Genomic DNA, 21,483 nt, shown 5'->3' on the forward strand with positions numbered 1-21,483 from the left:
AGAATACATTATTCTGTATTAGTGTCAGGATCGGGACAGGGATCCAACACGCAGAGTACAAACAGGTGGTAGGTACGTATACCGGACCTTAGAATGGCCGGACTAACGTAAGGAGTAAGCAAAGAATGGTCAGAGACAAGCCGAGGTCGGGGGAACGAGAGAGCAGGTAAGCGAGAGACAAGCCGAGTCAAAGGGTAATAGAGATAAGCAGGGTAGAACAAACAAGCCGTGTCAGAACCAAAGAGACAAATAGAAAACAAGAGCACTGAGTGACTAGACAAGCTAGAACCACGACAGGGCAATGAGCAAATGCAGAAAGCCCTACTTTATACCCTGGTTCTAGATAGGGATCACGCCCCCGACGAGTCCTGATTCGTGCTCGGGACTTGATTGACAGGTGGGAACGGATTGTTGTCATGACGTCGGCTACTGAGTACCGCGTCATAAAAGGAAGCGGATTCCTCGCGGCCGGCGTGTAAACGGCCGAGAGAACTGCGAGGAACGAGTGAGTCAGCCCCTCTGAGAGGATGAACGTCTAAGTGTCTCACCTCCTCCGAGGTAGAGACAACAGGTACCCTGACAGTACCCCCCCTCTCAGAAACGCCCACCGGGCGGAAGGAACCGGGGCGAGATGGAAAACGAGAGTGAAAAGCTCTGCAGAGGCGAGCAGCATGCACATCCTCCTGAGGTACCCAAGTCCTCTCCTCAGGACCATATCCTTTCCAGTCAACCAGATATTGTAACTTCCCCCGAGAGATTCGAGAATCGATGATGGAGTTGATCTCATACTCCTCCTGACCCAGAACCTGAACAGGGCGAGGAGAGGATACAGCGGAGGAGAACTTGTTACAGACTAGGGGTTTCAACAAGGAGACATGAAAGGAGTTAGGAATGCGTAAGGCAGGTGGAAGAGCCAGGCGATACGCAACTGGGTTAATTCGAGTCAGGACCCTGTAAGGACCAATGTAACGAGGAGCGAATTTCATAGAAGGAACCTTCAAGCGAATGTTTCTGGTACTCAACCATACCCTATCACCTGGTACAAAAACTGGAGCCGCCCTTCTGCGCTTATCAGCGTGTTTCTTGAACAACATGGAATTATGCAGGAGAATTTGTCGAGTTTGATCCCACAACTTCCTCAGATTGGCAACATGAACATCAACCGACGGTACCCCTTGGGAAGGAGAAACCGATGGAAGAACGGAAGGATGGAAGCCATAATTCATGAAAAAGGGGCTAGAACGAGTAGAATCACAAACGAGATTGTTGTGTGCAAACTCCGCCCAAGGAATCAAACCGACCCAATCGTCCTGGGTTTCGGAAACGAAACAACGCAAATATTGTTCAATCTTTTGGTTGGTGCGTTCAGCAGCTCCGTTAGACTGAGGATGATAGGCAGAAGAGAAATTCAATTTGATGCCCAGTTGAGAACAGAAGGATTTCCAAAAACGGGAAACAAATTGGGAACATCTATTAGAAACAATTTCGGAAGGTATCCCATGTAAACGAAAAATTTCTCTCGCGAATATCTCAGCCAATTCGGGAGAAGATGGAAGTTTAGGTAAGGGCACGAAATGAGCCATCTTAGTAAACCTGTCAACCACCGTGAGAATAACAGTCTGTTTTTTAGAAACAGGCAAATCGACAATGAAGTCCATAGCCAAACAGGTCCACGGTTTCTCGGGAATTTCCAAAGGATGTAAAAACCCACATGGAAGCGTATGAGGTTGTTTAGTTTTCGTACAGACCTCACATGCTTCGACGAAATCCCTAATATCTTTACGTAATGAAGGCCACCAGAAATCTTTAGAAATTAAGGAACACGTCTTGCGAATGCCAGGATGCCCAGCCACCTTACTGTTGTGAAAGCACTGTAACAGTTCCAGTTGGAGTTCAGGAGGGACAAAATACCGTGCCCCAGGACCCTGTTTAGGAGCCAGGTGTTGTAACTTCATGATCTCGGCAAGCAATGGAGAATGAATCCTGAGACTCGTGTTGGCGATAATATTGCACTTGGGAACTATAGAAGTCAAAACCGCCTCAGATATAGTAGAAGGTTCATGTTGGCGAGACAAAGCATCGGCTTTAGAGTTCTTAGAACCAGGTCTATAAGTGAGCACATAATTGAAATGAGTGAGGAACAAGGACCAACGAGCTTGCCTGGCGGACAAGCGCTTGGCCTCCCCAATATAGGACAAGTTCTTGTGATCCGTCAAAATAGTAACAGGATGCAAGGTCCCTTCCAATAGATGTCTCCACTCCTTTAAAGCCATGATAACCGCTTGTAGTTCCCTGTCACCAATGTCATATCTGCTTTCAGGCCCAGATAATTTCTTGGAAAAAAAACCACATGGATGTAAGGGTTTATCCACACCTAACCTTTGAGACAAGATAGCACCTAAACCTGTCTCTGAGGCGTCTACCTCGAGTAGGAAAGGCAAAGTCGTATCAGGATGAACTAAGATCGGAGCAGAAGCAAAACGTTCTTTGAGTGTTTTGAAAGCAACGAGAGCTTCAGTAGACCAAGTCTTAGTGTCAACCCCCTGTCTGGTCATATTGGTAATAGGAGCAATAATAGAAGAGTATCCTTTAATGAAGCGCCTATAGTAATTGGAGAATCCAATAAACCTCTGAATGGCCTTGAGACCCCTAGGTAATGGCCAATCTAAAATTGTCAGGATCGGGACAGGGATCCAACACGCAGAGTACAAACAGGTACAGGATACGTATACCGGACCTTAGAATGGCCGGACTAACGTACGGAGAATATAGAGAATGGTCAGAGACAAGCCGAGGTCGAGGGAACGAGAGGACAGGTAAGCGAGGAACAAGCCGGGTCAAGGATAACAGAGGTAAACAGAGTAAGTCAAACAAGCCGGGTCGGAACCAAAGGGATAACTGAAAATACCAGAGCACTGTGTGACTAGGCAGGCTAGAACCATGACAGGGCAATGAGCAAATGAGAGAAGCACTGTTAAATACCCTGGCTCAGAAGGGTAGACACGCCTCCGACGAGTCCTGATTAGTCTCCAAACAATTGAGTGACAGGTCGTTCCAGGTTGGCGTCATGACGTCGACTTCCGGACGTCATGCTACAAAAGGAAGTGACTCCCTCGCGGCCGGCGTTTATGTGACCGGGTGGACCGCGAGGAACATGGGAAACAGACCGTCCGGATGGATAGACGTCTAAGTCTCTACCTCTCCCAGAGGTAGCGACCTCAGGTACCCTGACAAAAATAGACTGGAGTTTATCCGGATCCATCTTAAACCCGTCCCCAGAAATCACGTAACCAAGAAGTGTTTATCTGAGATTGTTCAAAACAACATTTCTCCAATTTGCAGTACAACCCATGTTGTAGAAGTTTGCGCAATACCCTTCTGACTTGTCTGTGGTGGGTCTCAATTTCTCTAGAGTGTATTAGTATATCATCCAAATATACAATAACACAATCATGTTGAAATTCCCTAAGAACTTCATTGATCAGGTCCTGAAATACTGCTGGTGCATTACAGAGCCCAAAAGGCATTACCGTGTACTCATAGTGCCCATAACGGGTATTGAACGCTGTTTTCCACTCGTCTCCCTGCTGAATTCTCACTAAGTTATAGGCCCCTCTGAGATCTAACTTGGTGAAAATCTTGGAGCTTTTTAGACGATCAAAGAGTTCAGTAATCAAAGGAATCGGGTAGGCATTTCTAATAGTTATTTTATTCAAGCCTCGGTAATCAATGCAAGGTCTTAACGTGCCATCCTTCTTATTCACAAAAAAAAAAACGGCCCCGGCAGGGGAGGAGGATCTCCTAATGAATCCTTTGTCTAGGTTCTCACGAATATACTCCTCTAAGACTAAGTTCTCCTTAGTGGATAAAGGATATACATTGCCCCTCGGAGGCATAGTACCAGGTAGGAGATTAATCTTACAATCAAAGGACCTGTGTGGAGGTAAAGTATCAGCATTCTTCTTGTCAAAGACTGCCTTTAAATCCAGGTACAGAGGCGGTATTTGTACGTCTGTAGACTGGGTAGAATTAACCGGTGTGTTAACTACGCAAAGTGGTGAGACTTTCTGTAAGCACCTGTTCTGACAACCCTGACCCCATGAGGTTATCTCCCCTAGTTCCCAATCAATAATAGGGTTATGTTTCTTTAACCATGGATACCCCAGGACTATAGGAACAGAAGGAGACGAAATAAGCATAAGAGATATACCTTCCTTGTGTAAGATACCAACAGTTAAGTTAACAGGTAAGGTCTCACGAAAAATAACAGGTTCAGCTAATGGTCTACCATCAATGGCCTCAACGGCCAAGGGGGTGTCCCTTAGCTGGGACGGAATAGAGTGTTTAGTAACAAAACTTTGGTCGATAAAGCTCTCAGCAGCTCCGGAATCTATCAACGCCATAGTTTTTAGTACTCCCTTCTCCCAAGCTAAAGAAACAGGTAGCAGAAGCCTGTGATCTTTATAATTATGTATAGAGGACAAAATAGAAACACCCAAGGCCTGTCCTCTAGAGAAACTTAGGTGCGAGCGTTTCCCGGGCGATTAGGACAATTTAGGCGTAGGTGTCCTCTTACTCCACAATACATACACAACCCCTCCCTTCTCCTATACTAGCTCTCTTCTTCTGAGAGGCGAGTATTGCCTATCTGCATAGGTTCTGGAAAAACTGAGGTTGTGGACTCAGGACTTTGAAATGAGGGAGCTAGTTTAAAGGAAGGTCTACGGGTTCTATCTCGAGTGTTCTGCCTCTCTCTTAAACGTTCATCAATACGAGAGATAAAAGAAATTAAATCCTCCAAATTTTCAGGAAGCTCTCTTGTAGCAACTTCGTCTAGAATTACATCTGATAATCCGTTTAAAAATACGTCTATATAAGCCTGTTCATTCCATTTAACTTCTGCCGCCAAGGACCTGAACTCTAGTGCATAATCCACAAGTGTTCGGTTATCTTGTCTAAGGCGCAACAGTAATCTAGCTGCATTGACCTTTCTACCTGGAGGGTCAAAAGTTCTTCTAAAATCAGCGACAAAGGCATTATAATTATAGACTAACGGGTTATCATTTTCCCACAATGGATTGGCCCATCTCAGAGCTTTCTCAATGAGTAGTGTGATAATGAATCCAACCTTTGCCCTATCTGTAGGATAGGAGCGGGGTTGTAATTCGAAATGGATACCTATTTGGTTTAAAAAACCATGACACTTCTCCGGAGAACCACCATAACGTACAGGAGGAGTAATACGGGAAGAAGCACCTACTGTGGTTACCTCTAGACCTGAGCTTACAGGGCAGATGGACGTAGTACGCATCTCTTCTGGTTGATTACTAGAACGAGATAATAAAGCCTGCAGCGCTAGAGCCATTTGATCCATTCTATGATCCATGGCGTCAAATCTAGAGTCGGAAGAACCAACCTGAGTGTTTGTACCTGCAGGATCCATTGGCCCTGTCGTAATGTCAGGATTGGGACAGGGATCCAACACGCAGAGTACAAACAGGTGGTAGGTACGTATACCGGACCTTAGAATGGCCGGACTAACGTAAGGAGTAAGCAAAGAATGGTCAGAGACAAGCCGAGGTCGGGGGAACGAGAGAGCAGGTAAGCGAGAGACAAGCCGAGTCAAAGGGTAATAGAGATAAGCAGGGTAGAACAAACAAGCCGGGTCAGAACCAAAGAGACAAATAGAAAACAAGAGCACTGAGTGACTAGACAAGCTAGAACCACGACAGGGCAATGAGCAAATGCAGAAAGCCCTACTTTATACCCTGGTTCTAGATAGGGATCACGCCCCCGACGAGTCCTGATTCGTGCTCGGGACTTGATTGACAGGTGGGAACGGATTGTTGTCATGACGTCGGCTACTGAGTACCGCGTCATAAAAGGAAGCGGATTCCTCGCGGCCGGCGTGTAAATGGCCGAGAGAACTGCGAGGAACGAGTGAGTCAGCCCCTCTGAGAGGATGAACGTCTAAGTGTCTCACCTCCTCCGAGGTAGAGACAACAGGTACCCTGACAATTAGCCATGGAGCCCAGTGGCTGAGACCATACGAAAGACAGTAGAGAGTGAGGAAAATGAACATAAAATAGGTCTGTTCGCAGATGATGTTATTTTCTCTCTTTCCAATCCTGAGACCTCAATAGGACCATTACATAACATCCTACAGCAATTTGGCAATATATCTTGTTATAAATCTACTCATGTAAGACACAAGCGCTATCGATTAACATTCCAGGGCCTGTGTTGGCTGAATTGAAGGTAAGATACCAGTTTGAGTAGTTGTGGAGGAGTTGTGGAGGACTGGGATTGCCAGATTAAAAAAAAATATATTACTATACAACTAAAGTGGTGGCTGCCATAAAAAAATATTTTAATTAAAACAAACCGATATGGCTAGAAATTGAAATTGATCAATTATACTCACACACGATTAAAGAATTAATTTGGCTTCTTAAATCAAAAAGACCAAAAACACATGAAATGTTCCCTTCAACTAATATTTCTATAAAAGCATGGGATACTTTATTTAAAGCTGTAAAACCCAGGGAAATTGGTCTAGAGCTATTCCGCTTTCCATTTTAAAACATCACCACTCAAAAGAATGCATAATAAGCACGGGCCACGGGGCCGCAATGCTCAACACATAGACAGCCTTTACTCATCCACAAACAGGGACAATCTATATACCACAAATATGGTTAAAAGAATACAGTTGTAGGGGCTCACTGTACTAACCTATCAGCTCTGATAGTTTATTTACTCACTTAATGCATTTAATTACTACTTATCCTCTTGCATGACGATACTATGCTCCGAATCACATGTCTCATCTCCCGCACAGACTAGCTAATTCCAGCACCAAACTCAATGCAAGAATATACAGCAGAGCATCACCAAGCTACTTACACACTACACCACATTGCAATAAAACAATGTCTAGCCTGTAACTGAGCTTGCTTACGCTATAAAACCGTGCAAACATTCACGCCGATACATAGCTTGTATGAATACCTATATATGCTGTTGGGACATTTGCAAATGTTATGTACCTACCTACGCATGCCTAGCTGTCCATACCACGGCACTCTATTCTATAAGCAGACTACTGAATTTATCTTACATCTTGTTTTATTCATGTTTTTACTTGATTTAAAAAAAAAAAAAGTGCAGCACCTCTTGATTATATATGCCAAGTGTTAGCAACGATATTGTGTACTGAACATGTCACTGCTTAAACCTGTAATCTCATCTGCACTCAAAAATAAAGAATTAAAAAGAAAAAAAAAATGTTACATAGTTACATAGTCAAATAAGCTGGACACAGACTTACATTCACCAAGTTCAGCCTTTCTTGCATCTGCTTTTATGTAAATGAATAGCAGAGACTTGTTCAATAACCAATTCAAATTTTAATTATACGTCAGTAGCATTTATACCCCATTTTTATGTCGGTGGGGGTCATGAGCATTAATTACGTAATTTGTTTTTCACAAGTTATAAACAGCTGTTTCTAGTTATAATCTTTCGTTATATAACGCATTACACATTTGATTAAAACCAGATATTTACAAATACCGATATCTTGGACAATTAACAAGTTATTTCGAAATCAGTACTTTTCCCGTAACTAGGATTTTATATAAATCCTATTTCCGAGAATAGGAGATAAAATGCCAAATGTATTCTTGGTTCAAATGAACCCTTATATGAACAGCTAGGATAGATAGCAAAATGGATATTTGTATCTACATATGTGTCTGTGTAAATAAATAGTAGTGTATATATGGATGAAAGTGTGTGAATATGTGTTTGTGCATATGAAGTGTGTGTTTGCGTGAATATGCATGAGTGTGTATTTTAATTTGTGCCTGTGTGAGTATTATTATGTGTGTATGAACATTTGAATGTATATGAATGTATATGTGTGTGTATGAATGTGTGTGTGCATATGAAAGCATGGATGTATGTGTGTGTGTATATGAATGTGATTGTGTGAGCATGTGTATGTATATGAATGCAAGCTTGTGTCTTTATGAATGCTTGACTATATGTTTATTAATGTGAGTTATATGTATAAAAGTAATGATTGTGTATGTCCTTTCCCTAAAAAAATAGTGTAAGACGCATTACAGAGAGATAACAACAACAAAAACGCCTACCGTTTAGGAGGAGGGGGAAGGAGCCAATAAACATTACCACCCCTGGTATCAGATAACCTAGGTATGCCTCTGGTCCCACAGATCAGGGCTTAGTTGAAGAAGAACCAATGGAATAAAATTTGGTCACGGTATAGGGGGCTTGGTATTTTATTTTTTTCCTCAACGTTTACCTCCACCATCAGCTGGCTGGAAACCTCCACCTCATGGTCACACACACCGATGGTTATTTTAGGTATTGACCAGCCCGAAATGGACATTTGTTTTCCTCAGTAATGCTTACTTGTTCCCAGTTGCTATCTTACACCTTACCCAGCGTACATCTCCTGAATTCTTCCTTTTCCCACGTCACACAGCATCAGCATTCCGTGGTGATAATGGCAGAAGAAAATGCACTTCCCTTGGGAGATTTTTTCAAAAGGCAAAATTAAAATGAATAAATAAATAAATAAATATCCATCTTGTGTAAGGAGAAAATAGTAGTTCCAGTTTAAATTGACTGCTTACATTATAATCTACAGAGGACGATTTTCATGGAACTCAAGAAGTAATTTTACAATATAACAATTCAATATTCAGCTGTTATGAATCCCTCCATCAAACTGCAATTTCTTAATTTTAGCTTCTAAGAACCGGCATGGCAGCATACGCTGATTATACCTCCTGTATTAGTAGCACTGTTTCATGACTCTTCCAGTTATATAAAGAGGTAACTGAAGCTTAGATTGTAAGCTCTGCGGTGAGGGGGATTTTCTCAGCATGTATTTGATTTTCAGTTCTATAAAGACATAGTAATGAGGTACAAGTGCTGTACTCATTGTGATTTTATAAAGAAAATTCATTTTTTTTTGCTGTGTAATCAAAAGTGGAACTCAAATAAGACTTATTCCGTCTCAGTGGTTTTTGGTTTACTCACTTTTTAAGCTTTAATATCTTAATTGCCCTAAATGGAGGTAATGTACCTCCATACTCCCTTACTTTCCATCCGGCAGGTGGGGGGCTTATCTGCTAAACATTAAAAACGCCTCTTCCAGACTATTCAGGTACTCGCTTTATAAATAGTGGTTAGGGTCAGACTAAGCTATCTCTTACAACAATTGTTGGGATGTTACAACAACATCCTCAGATACACAAAACTACAGACTGCTTATTATCTACAACCTAGGGGGATTGGACGTTTAAGTTTTATTTTATTTTTAATTATTTTGTTTCGTTATACAAACTTTATTCCAAGTGGCAAATCATTTGAACTACATGTATCACTGTTGTGCCATACCTATTGTGACATTTCAGTTGAGCCCGTGTTATGGACCACATGTACAGCCTGGCATCTTGTCAGGACTCTCTTGAGTGGAGGGGCTTATTTGATCTATGATATACATGTATTATACATTGATACTCACTGTTAGACTGTTTATTGCCTCTGGTGGTGGGGGAACGACTCATTTTCTGGTGGTTGTTCTCCCCCTACCACGGGTCCCTCCCATCCTCCTTTCCCACCATCCCACCCCCCACTCTTTTTTGTTTTTGTTTGTTTTCCTATAATCAGAAATTGAAAATGAGTGTTTGCCTGTTATGACTGTATACTACCATCTTCGATAGTTTGGTTTGCATCTCGGATGACACTTCAATATGTCTTTGTGCGACTTCTACAAACATTCTCAATAAAAACGGTTTGAGAAAACCCCCAAAAAACATTAAAAACGCATGACTTGGCAGGAATTGCTGCACGGTCGCTAGAAATAAGATTAGGTGGGGACAACTTTAAATATTTTTGTGTCCTTCCCCATTCTTTTGTTGTTCAGTCCCAAAAAAGGGCAGAGAAAGTCCCAGAACAACCAACGCCACTAATTAAAATGAAAAAGTCCAGATTGCAAAAAAAAATAAAAAAAAAGTGTTAAACATTGGGATTTGGAACCTTGTTATGTCAGTATTGTGCTACGCTCACCATTGCGTCAGACTGGTGGAAAATGTAAGTAACGTAGATTCGCTTCACAAAAAAAGGAAGATCCGGCACTCACTCATTCTATCATCTATCTATCTATCGTATCTATCTATCTATACATCTATCTCTCTCTGTCTGTCTGTCTATGTTTTATTTTATCATTAATTGTGATTGATAATCAGGCTAATAACTGTTACTTTCATTGTTTACTGATTTTATACCACACTTTCTGAAAATATTACAATATAATTGTTTGCTACTAATCAATATAGTCAAAAAAATATTTGGGTGACTCAGTTTTGTTCATGGGTTAATTTGAATTGTCCGAATTTCATTTGTAAGTATTTGTTTGCAATTTAAATGTGGGAAACTGGGTACATTGTTTAACCTCTCACTCATTGCTGGCAAGTGAGAGTGCAAGTGGCAAGTTCCAAATTGAGGCAGAGAAGAGCCTGGGATTATTCGGGGGAACTTACTTTATTTAAAAAAAAATTGTATTCTTTATTTTTACTGTGCAAAGAAATATAACAATATGCACGAGGTACCCCAACGGCATTCCTCACGCTGATTTTCAACAGTTATAACAATGGGGTATACAGGGTTGCTTGCCCATTTTTAGTTAATTAGTTTTAACGTAGCTTAACATGTCTAGTAACATCTTGACAGTATTGTAGCATAGATGAGCATATTTAAGCTAGACATTGCTTAAGTGAAAGGGTTGCTGACTTCAGGTCTAAGCCTGAGGTGGGAACTTACTTTAATGTTACAGAAGTGCAACTCCCATGATGCTAAGCCAGCGTGGTGATCAGCCTGGCCATCTGCTATGGCAAATAGGGAGCAGTGTGGACGCCAATTTCCCACATGCCAGAGAATCCCTTTAATTCTCAGCCAGCCCTCCTGGCCTCATGGGAGTTGTTCTTCTATCGAAAACTGTGACAGAAACATGAGGGCAAGGTATTTATCCATCCCATTCCTATGGTTGGGGGTGGGGGGGAGTTATACAGCCATGCCTTCCCTCTAAATTCAATTTACACTCCCAACCCAATCCACCATACTCCGCTCCCTGCTGCTTCCATTTTAAAGGTATTACACCGATTAGATACAACATTAGAACCACTGACAGGTGAAGAGAATAGCATTAATTATATTGTTACAAAGGCAGCAAGTGAATTTCTTGAATTTCATGTGTTGGAAGCAGTAACAATTACTGACTTTGACAAGGGCCAAATAGTGATGGCTACTGGGTCAGAGCATCTCCAAAATGACAAGTGTTGTGGGGTGCTCTGAGTATGTATTATTATTATTATTATTATTTTATTATTTATATAGCGCCAACAAATTCCGTAGAAAAAGCTTTAGCAGCAATTAAGTCGTTGGATACTTTGGTCACAGCAGTTTCGACAGAGTGACCAGCGTGGAATCCAGACTGAAGGGGGTCAAGCAGAGAGTTGGATTCGAGAAAGTCTGTCAATCTGGCGTACACAACTCTCTCGAGGATCTTGGAGGCAAATGGCAGTAGCGAGATAGGGCGGTAGTTGGATGGGGAGTTGGGATCAAGGTCGGGCCTTTTCAGAACGGGGTTACAGTTGCATGTTTGAAGGGTGAGGGAAATGTGCCAGAGGAAAGGGAGAGATTGAAGATGTTAGAGAGAGGTAGAGCAAGAGAGGGAGACAAAGTGCGGATGAGATGCAAGGGAATAGGATCGAGGGAGCAGGTGGTGGGGTGGGAGGACAGGAGCAGAGCAGAAACCTCTTGTGCTGTAGCAGGTGCAAATGAGCATAGGATGGCAGGGGGAGTGGGGTTGGGTGTTGTATTGATAGGGGTAGGAGAGAGATTAGAGATCTCGTTCCTGATTGTAGAGATCTTCTCAGTGAAATGAGATGCGAAGTTTGTGGCGGACAAGGTGGTGGAAGGAGGGGGAGTAACAGGGCGAAGAAGGGCATCAAAAGTGTGAAACAGGTGTTTGGGTTGATGGGACAGTGTGCTTATGAGGGTATAGTGATTAGTACCTACTAAAAGTGGTGCAAGGAAGGACAACAGGTGAACTGGTGTCAGGCTCATTGATGCACATGGGGAATCAATGCTAGCCTGTCTGGTCCAATCACACAGAAGTTGCTGAAAAACTCAATGCACCCATGATAGAAAAGAGTCATAACACACAGTGCACTGCAGTTTGCTGCTTATAGGGCTACAAAGCTGTAGACCAGTTAGAGTGCCCATGGTGACCCCTCTCCACTGCCAAAAGTAGATGTGAGCATCAATGGAAGAAGGTTGCCTGTTTTGGCGAATCTGGTTTTCCTTTAGATTAGGTTTATGGCCATTTGCGTGTGCATTGTTCAACTGGGGAAGAGATGGCAGCAGGATACACTATGGAAAGAAGGCAGGCCAGTGGGGGTAATGTGATTCTATGGGAGATATTCAGCTTGGGTCCTGGCATTCATTGAGATGTTGTTTTGACACGTATCACCAACCTAGAGATTATTGCAGACCACGTACACCCCTTCATGACAATGGTGTTTTCTGATGGCAGTGGCCTCTTTCAGCAGAATAAAGCACCCTGCCTCACTGCAAAAATTGTTCAAACAAAGAGTTCAAGGTGTTGCCTTGGCCTTCAAATTCCCCAGATCTCAATTCAGTTGAGCATCTGTGGGATATATTGGAACAACAAACCCAATCCATGGAGCTTACATGACTTAAAGAAACTGCTGCTAATGTTTTGGTTCCAGAAACCACAGGACACATTTAGAGGTCTTGTGGAGTCCATGACTCAACTCTACAGAGCTGTTTTGGAAGCATGAGGGGTATGGGCGTCCGCAGGGAGGGGGCAAGGGGGGGGGGCACTTGCCCCCCCTGGATTTTTCAGCTTGTGCTGCTATTTTTCGTGTGAGATTTAAAATGAACTGCAATACCGTATGGAGAGAGACAGGGACAGGAAGCTGCATCTATCCCTGCTTCTCTCTGCTGAGTGTAACCGCAGGGGAGCAACACAAGCAGCCAGAAACAGCCTACAGATCAGGTAAGGGAGGGATGGGGGGTTTAAAATAGCCTATATATTAGGGGAGTGAGGGAAGGGGGGGCAGCCTATATATTAGGGGAGTGAGGGATGGGGGGGGCAGCTTATATATTAGGGGAGTGAGGGATGGGGGGGCAGCCTATATATTAGGGGAGTGAGGGATGGGGGGGCAGCCTATATATTAGGGGAGTGAGGGATGGGGAGGGCAGCCTATATATTAGGGGAGTGAGGGATGAGGGGGCAGCCTATAGATTAGGGGAGTGAGGGATGGGGGGCAGCCTATATATTAGGGGAGTGAGGGATGGGGGCAGCCTATATATTAGGGGAGTGAGGGATGGGGGGGCAGCCTATATATTAGGGGAGTGAGGAATGGGGGGCAGCCTATATATTAGGGGAGTGAGGGATGGGGGGCAGCCTATATATTAGGGGAGTGAGGGATGGGGGCAGCCTATATATTAGGGGAGTGAGGGATGGGGGGGCAGCCTATATATTAGGGGAGTGAGGAATGGGGGGCAGCCTATATATTAGGGGAGTAAGGCATGGGGGGCAGCCTATATATTAGGGGAGTAAGGCATGGGGGGCAGCCTATATATTAGGGGAGTAAGGCATGGGGGCAGCCTATATATTAGAGGGGTAAGGCATGGGGGGCAGCCTATATATTAGGGGAGTAAGGCATGGGGGGCAGCCTATATATTAGGGGAGTAAGGCATCGGGAGCAGCCTATATATTAGGGGAGTAAGGCATGGGGGCAGCCTATATATTAGGGGAGTAAGGCATGGGGGGGCAGCCTATATATTAGGGGAGTAAGGCATTGGGGGGGCAGCCTATATATTAGTGGAGTAAGGCATTGGGGGGCAGCCTATATATTAGGGGAGTAAGGCATGGGGGGCAGCCTATATATTAGGGGAGTAAGGCATGGGGGGGCAGCCTATATATTAGGGGAGTAAGGCATGGGGGGCAGCCTATATATTAGGGGAGTAAGGCATGGGGGGCAGCCTATATATTAGTGGAGTAAGGAATGGGGGGCAGCCTATATATTAGCGGGGTAAGGCATGGGGGCAGCCTATATATTAGGGGAGTAAGGCATGGGGGGGCAGCCTATATATTAGGGGAGTAAGGCATGGGGGCAGCCTATATATTAGGGGAGTAAGGCATGAGGGGGAAGCCTATATATTAGGGGAGTAAGGCATGGAGGAGCAGCCTATTTATTAGGGGAGTAAGGCATGGGGTGGCAGCCTATAGATTAGGGGAATGAGGCATGGGGGGACAGCCTATAGATTAGGGGAGTGAGGCATGGGGGGCAGCCTAAAGATTAGGCAAGTGAGGCATGGGGGCAGCCTAAAGATTAGGCAAGTGAGGCATGGGGGGGCAGCCTATAGATTAGGCAAGTGAGGCATGGGGGGCAGCCTATAGATTAGGCAAGTGCGGCATGGGGGGAGGGGGGGTCTAAATGAAGAGTCAGCAAGGAGCAGGGGCAGCAAGGAGCAGGAAGGGTCTGCAAGGAGCAGGGGCAGCAAGGAGCAGGAAGGGTATGAAGGGGCAGGAAGGGTCTGCAAGGAGCAGAAAGGGACAGAAGGAGCACAACGGTAAAGGAGCAGAAAGAATCAGAAGGCGCACAAAGGTAAAGTTGAAGAAGGAGCAGAAAGGGACAGCAAGGAGCACAAAACTAAAGTAGGAGAAGGAGCAGAAAGGGTCTGCAAGGAGCAGAAAGGAATCAGAATGAGAAAGGAGCAGAAGGGCGCAAAATAAGCAGAAAGAAGCAGAAAGGTAAAGGAGCAGAAGGAGCCAAATATAGAAGACAGTGTCAGAAGAAAAAGAAGACTGTCAAATGAAGGAGAAGAAAAGGAGATGGGAGCAGGAAGGACAAATGAAGTGAACCCTCCACTTTATTCTGGACACCACATCATAAGGCTTTGGTACCTGGGCCTGGCAGGGAAACTCTGGACCTTCTCATCTCCCCCGGTAAAAAAAAAATATCAGTGTTAATGTGTTCACATTTATTTACTGAGTGTCAGGAAGCACAGAGTGCTGCTGGGTAGGGGTGTTGCTGATTGGCTAGAGTGGTCAGCTGGCACTCTAAGCCAATCAGTAGCTCCCCATTCATAAAAAAGTTAAAAAAAATTATGAACCGGGAACTAGCGATTGGCTTAGAGCGTCAACTGTCAACTCTAGCCAATCAGCGGCACCCATGCCTGACGTCAATCTGCACTTCCTGACACTCCGTTTCAGATGCCGAATACCACTGAGGGACCTGGAGCTGGAGGAAGCCTTTGGGGTTAAACCATTTGAGAGCGGTTTAACCCCTTAAAGGAAAGAGCACCGAGGGGCTTCCTGGCATTATAGAATTTTCATTTAGATGAAGTTGTTATGGTGACCAGAATGTTCCTTTCAATTGCTTAAAGGAACACTATAGTGTCAGGAATACAAACATGTATTCCTTACACCATAGTTGTGAAAACGCTATTCACCCTGGCTTTATGTGATAATCACTATGCTCCTCCCCTTCATGACACTGTCAAAAAGGGGCCAAGCATAGATGTCATTACAATAATGCCCCCCCCCCCCCCCCCCCCCCCCTGGAAAAATTCCTGCGGACGCCCATGATGAGGGGGATTCTACATGATATTGGACAGGTGGCAAATTACAATAAGTAAACAAGTACTTTCTCTTTGTAATTAGTAACAATAAACAAGTAGCACATTGCATGGACTAAGTTCGTCTAGCAAGCAATTACTTTGTTGAAAATGTGATCATTGTTTTTCTGATGAATGCACTAATTGCCCCAAAAAAGAAAGAAAATTGTATATTTTTGTTATTTGACTTGTAATGTATCATAGCATCATCATATATGTGATCTTGCTATGCTTGAAATGGAGATTCGGAGTGGAACAGCTCATTACTATTAATGGTGGCCCATTTTGCCCTTCCATTTAATTAAAACATTCCTTTTTGGCGAATGGAGTCCATTTTGCCCATTGTCAGTCCATTTTTATCTAACCTACAAGAAGGAAGATGAGGAAGCTTTTTGCAAAAGTGTTCTATATATTCCCAGGTATGAACAGTGTTCCATTGTACTCTATTGTCCCCACTAGTGTGAGTTGTATTTCTTTTAGGATGTCTGCAGGCAAAACTAGCATCGACGTCCCCATCAATTACACTTGTCTTTCAGAATATTAAGCCGTGTGTGATGGAACTCTGTAGATTTTATCAGCAATGCCTTTGCCTTAGCCAAGAACAATATTCAAGACACAAGATTCAAAGGTAAATACTAAATCACATTCAAATATTTATATTTTCTCCTGGGTGAGAAATTGTGTTTATAATAAAATACATGGAATCATTTATATTTTTTGAAAACCTTTAGTGGTAAAATAACCTAACCTAATGAAGAATGATGCAGTCTTACTACAATATATTTGGATTTCATTTGATAGTTATTTTACAGGTGGCTAAGCATGCATCACGATTAATTCTAAAAGTGAAAAATAGTGAATATTTGTTAATGTCTATTTTTTTTGCACTTTAGTAGTACACATGACCCAGTCTGCTGATTATAATTACGATACTTTGCTAGACTTCAGAAGATTTCTGTGCCTTCTTAAAGTGATACTCTGGGGACCAATAAACGTGTTGCAGAATGCGGCACCATAAGCCGGCCTTTTTAACCACACCCCCTTAATCCAGAAAAATACTTCCTTATCCAATGTATGTAAACAGCTCAGTTACTGACCGTACTGAATGCTCTGAACTACTAAGGAGTTTAGGACCAAATTTAAGTATATATGCTATCTTGCTTGTTAAAGTAAGGGTAGAGGTAATTAGGAATGTTTGTAAATTTTTCCTGCTTGACTCAATTTTTATGATTTTATTTTTTTCAATTGCATCTGGTTGGCTCATGCCCCCCCTCTATGTTTTAATTACTGTAAGATAATGGACAAAACATACCAGCAACGAGGGAATATTCATTTGATATATTTACATAACTACATTCAAACTTGCCATTCAGATTTTTAACCTCGGTAAAATACACTGTAAGTGATTCTATTATGTAAATCTCTATTATTTACTAAATCTTTAGGCACTGTATTCAGTACTATTCCTGGTATCTGAAAAATGCAACGTTCATCTGTGAAACAGTTAAAAGAAATTCACAAACACGCAGTGAGTATTCAGACTGTGGAAGAATTCTGGCTGGTTGTCTTCTAAATGCAATCAATCAATCAGAGAATTGGTTTTGATAATGGTGTTACTTGTAATAACAAATTATGAATCTGTTAGTGCTGGCTATAAATATTTATACGATAAGGCAATCGGTCTATTCACTTAACTGCAAGTCGTGGTGACTCACAGTTTTTTTGTACATTAAACCTTTTAAGTCAAACTAAAGGGGAAATATCTTACTGTACCAATTAATTGTCCTCCCCCCCCCCCCCCCAATGTGAGCATCTTCTGATTTTTCTGAAAACATCAGTCTTTCTCTCTGACACAAGGGTCTTTAACTGCATCCCTCTCAGTTTTTGATATCCTACAACAAGGGGTGCCTAAAAGGTAGACTCCTGGATGTTGTAGAATAACTGAAACAAGCTCCCATGATGCATCATGGAAGATATGGTTTTAAAACCTTTTGGGCACCTCTGGCCTACAACTCCCAGCATTCTTTGAATGCAGTAGATGGCCGGGGAGTCATGGGAACTGTAGTTTAGCAACATCTTGGGCAGTTTGAGTTGCTTGATCCAACCGTTTGGATCACGGGCTGCAGCCTAATATACACTGCTTCGAGGAGGGACACATACCCACACTTATCAATATCATGCATAAGTTGCATTGTGGTCTACTTAATTCAGCTAAACTAGCTTTGCAGTCTGACTTAGTTTTGCCGAAAGTCAAATTGCTTCATAGTTGTACAGTTTAAAAAAAAAAAAAAAGACAACATGGTCTGCCGTTGACGCAGGGAAATAAGAAAAACCCAATTTGAAGCTATATAATGCTACAAAATGTGAATAAAAATGCCTCTTTGTTTAGAATTAGCATTCAGAATTCCCCCTGGTATAACTAGTTGTTAAAATCCATCATATTAATTATTAGAGCCCCGAATATTCTGCTTTACCACAAAAAGAAAATGTCTAGACCTCTTTTAAAGACATCTATTGTGTTTGATTAAACAAGACTTCTTTACGCAGATAATTCTACATCTTTATTGACCTTACTGTAAAGAATATATCACATCTATGAAAGCGGCATTCTAACCACCAGACTCAGTACAGCTTAATTTGTTCTAATGTAACTAGACTGTCTCTGCAGTCTCAGCAATGCAAACACAGCCTTTTATAAGAAAAGTCAGTGTTTACATTGCTTGCTAAGGCAACCTCTAGTGGATTTCACTCCAGCTGCCACTAGATGGGCTTCCTAGTGCAATGTTTGCAGGACGGACGTTCAGGATCTTGTGCATGCTGTCTGTAGAGATAGAGGCGATGTATCTCTACGATGAGATGCTGATTGGCACAATTAAATTGTCAGCTTTCTTCTGTACAATATTAACATCTAGACCAGAAAAAACCTAGCTCAGGACATCCCGTACAGCTGTATTTTTGGAGCAAAGAGCAGGTTGCAAATATTTTAATAGTTTGTTTCTTAGCCTATACATTTAACAAATATGTTCTATGGGTCTGAGAAATAAAATGAAACATTGAAAACCACAATACTGTATTTACCAGTGAACTGGGCACATACAGCATGGCTCCCGTCAATCATTTATAAAGCCTCTCATTTGTACCTTGCCGTCAGCATAGAGAGCGTAGAGGGAAGGAGACTCAGAAACAAATATTCCATTTTACCTCCTACAATGCAATGTTTGCCGTGCCTGTGCCTTGACTGAACTCGATTGCAATGTCACCTGTTAAATTTATAACACCCATTTATATTAACATGGGATTTTATATATATATTTAAAAAAAAAACGTTAACAAGCGAGTGACAGTCCCCCTCATATAGTTTTTTTTATTTAAAAAAAAATACTTATTGTCTGCTCAGTTTTTGAAAGCTCTTCTCATTAAGTTCTTAAAAAGAATACTAAATATTTTGAAAACACATTTGCTCTTATGATTATAAGTAAATCCATGTTTATTAATGGCAAATACATATTACTGAAATACAGTTAGGTCCAGAAATGTTTGGACACTGACACAAGGCTGTTTACCAAAATAAATTCACGTTACAGTTAACTAATGAATATGGGCTTATAGTGCAGTCTCTTGGCTTTAATTTGAGGGTATTCACATCCAAATTAGAGGTAGGGTTTAGGAATTACATCTCTTTCAAATGCAGTGCTCTCCTTTTTAAGGGACCAAAAGTAATTGGATAATTGACTCAAAAGCTGTTTCATGGAAGGGGTTGGCTATTACTTTACTATTTCTTCATCAATTAAGCAGGTAATAGGTCTGGAGTTGACGCCAGGTGTGGCATTCACATTTGGAAACTGTTTCTGTGAACCCACAACATGCAGTCAAAGGAACTCTCAGTGCAAGTGAGCCCAAGTTAGCCCATCCTTGGGCAAAATAAAAAATCAATCAGCGAGATTGCAGGAAGAGTAGGAGTAGCCAACTCAATAATTTCTTACACTCTCAGAAAAAAAGAATGCACTGGTGAGCTCTGCAACACAAAAAGGCCTGGATGTCCCTAGAAAACAACAGTGGATGATGATCATAGGATCCTTTCCATGGTAAAGAAAAGAACCCTTCACAACATCCAAAGTGAAGAACACTCCCCAGGAGGTCTCCAATAGAGAAGACTTCACAAGAGCAAATACAGAATGTTGACCATAAGGTGCAAACCATTCATAAACCTCAAGAAAAGGAAGGCCAGATTAGACTTTGCCAAAAAAAATCTAAAAAGTCAGTTCAGTTCTGGAACAGCATTCTTTGGACAGATGAAACTGGTCAACCTCTACCAGAAAGATGGAAAGAAAAATGTATGGGGAAGGCTCATAATCTGAAGCATACCACATCATCTGTATAAGACGGAGGAGGTAGTGTGATGCCACGTATATGCATGGTCTACAATGGTAACTAGTGTTTATTGATGATGTGACAGAAGACAGACGCAGTGTCTAGGGATATATTGTCTGCTCAGATCAGCCAAATTAATCGATGTTGATAGGACAGCTTCACTTTACAGATGGACATTGACTCAAAACATGCTGCGAAAGCAACCCAGGAGATTTTCTAAGGGAAAGAAGTGGAATATTCTGCAATGGTTAAGTCAGTCACCTGATCTCAATCCAACTAAATATGCATTTCACTTGCTGTGAGACAAAACCTAAGGCAAAAATGCTCCCAAACAAACAGCAACTGTAGACAGCTTCAGTAAAGGCATGGCAAAGCATCACAAAGGATGAAACCCAGCGTATGGCGATGTCCATGCAATCCAGAATTCATACAGTTATTGCCTGCAAAGGATTCTCGAGAAAGTATTACAATTTTACATTTTATTTATGATTGTGTTCATTTGTCCAATTACATTTGATCCCCTGAAATAAGGGGACAGTGTATGAAAATAGTTGCAATTCCCATACAATATATTTGTTCAACCCCTTGAATTAAAACTGAAAATCTGCACTTCAATTGCATCTCGGTTGTTTCATTTCAAAACCATTGTGGTGGCGTACAAAGCCAAAATTATGAAAACTGCGTCACTGTTCAAATATTACCAGAACTAACGGTATCACTGTCTAAAAATAAGATTAATAAGTAGATCACCGAATTGAGATAATATAAACAAATAAAAAATGGTCAAAGCAAAAAATAGTCTTCATAGCTTGCACAATACATGAAACGATTTCTAATAAAGTTATAGATGTTAATAAAAGAAAAACAGAAATCTAAAAGCTAGTTAAATATGTTTTTTTTTTTATTTAGTCTGTTGTGTGCTCTAAGTTATGTTTTCTTTCTTTTTACAGCATTAAGGCAAAAATGCCTTTTAAACATCTGCAAATCAATCTAAATCCCCGTGGAACTGTCTGGATATCACATTACTTGAAAATATTTTAAAGCTAGCCCAATGTACATCCATCTGTAATATTAGAAGACATAGCTTTTTTTTTTGTAAATGATAAATTAATTTTGGATAATCTGTTAAAACATATTTGTTCTGTAAAATCTTTATACATATATGCATTTTATCTCTTTAAAAGTTCGATGTAATCTATAAATAAACTTTTTTTTAAATGTATCATAATTTTTTTTTTATAAATGAAATTCAAATGTATAAATAGTTTTCATAAACCAACAATAAATTCTAAATTAAAGATATTGAGTGGCAAATTTATTTATTGTTTATATAGTAGCAACAGATTCGAAAGCACCATACGACAA

The 21,483-nt window shown here is 41.7% G+C and overlaps 2 protein-coding genes across 2 annotated transcripts in view; both read left to right on the forward strand.

Moving 5' to 3' along the window:
* Positions 1 to 21,159, forward strand: part of HHLA1 (HHLA1 neighbor of OC90) — a 76,729-nt gene extending 55,570 nt beyond the window's left edge. The window contains exons 12-14 of the mRNA XM_063451049.1: positions 16,228 to 16,375; positions 17,193 to 17,275; positions 21,069 to 21,159. Of these exons, the coding sequence (XP_063307119.1) occupies positions 16,228 to 16,375; positions 17,193 to 17,275; positions 21,069 to 21,112 (275 nt within the window). The 3' untranslated portion in view covers positions 21,113 to 21,159. The remainder of the gene's footprint in view (positions 1 to 16,227; positions 16,376 to 17,192; positions 17,276 to 21,068) is intronic.
* OC90 (otoconin 90) overlaps positions 1 to 21,483 on the forward strand; it is a 125,686-nt gene that overhangs the window by 7,732 nt on the left and 96,471 nt on the right. The window lies entirely within an intron of this gene.

This window comes from Pelobates fuscus, chromosome 4, assembly GCF_036172605.1.
Source record: "Pelobates fuscus isolate aPelFus1 chromosome 4, aPelFus1.pri, whole genome shotgun sequence".
Taxonomy (NCBI): Eukaryota; Metazoa; Chordata; class Amphibia; order Anura; family Pelobatidae; genus Pelobates; species Pelobates fuscus.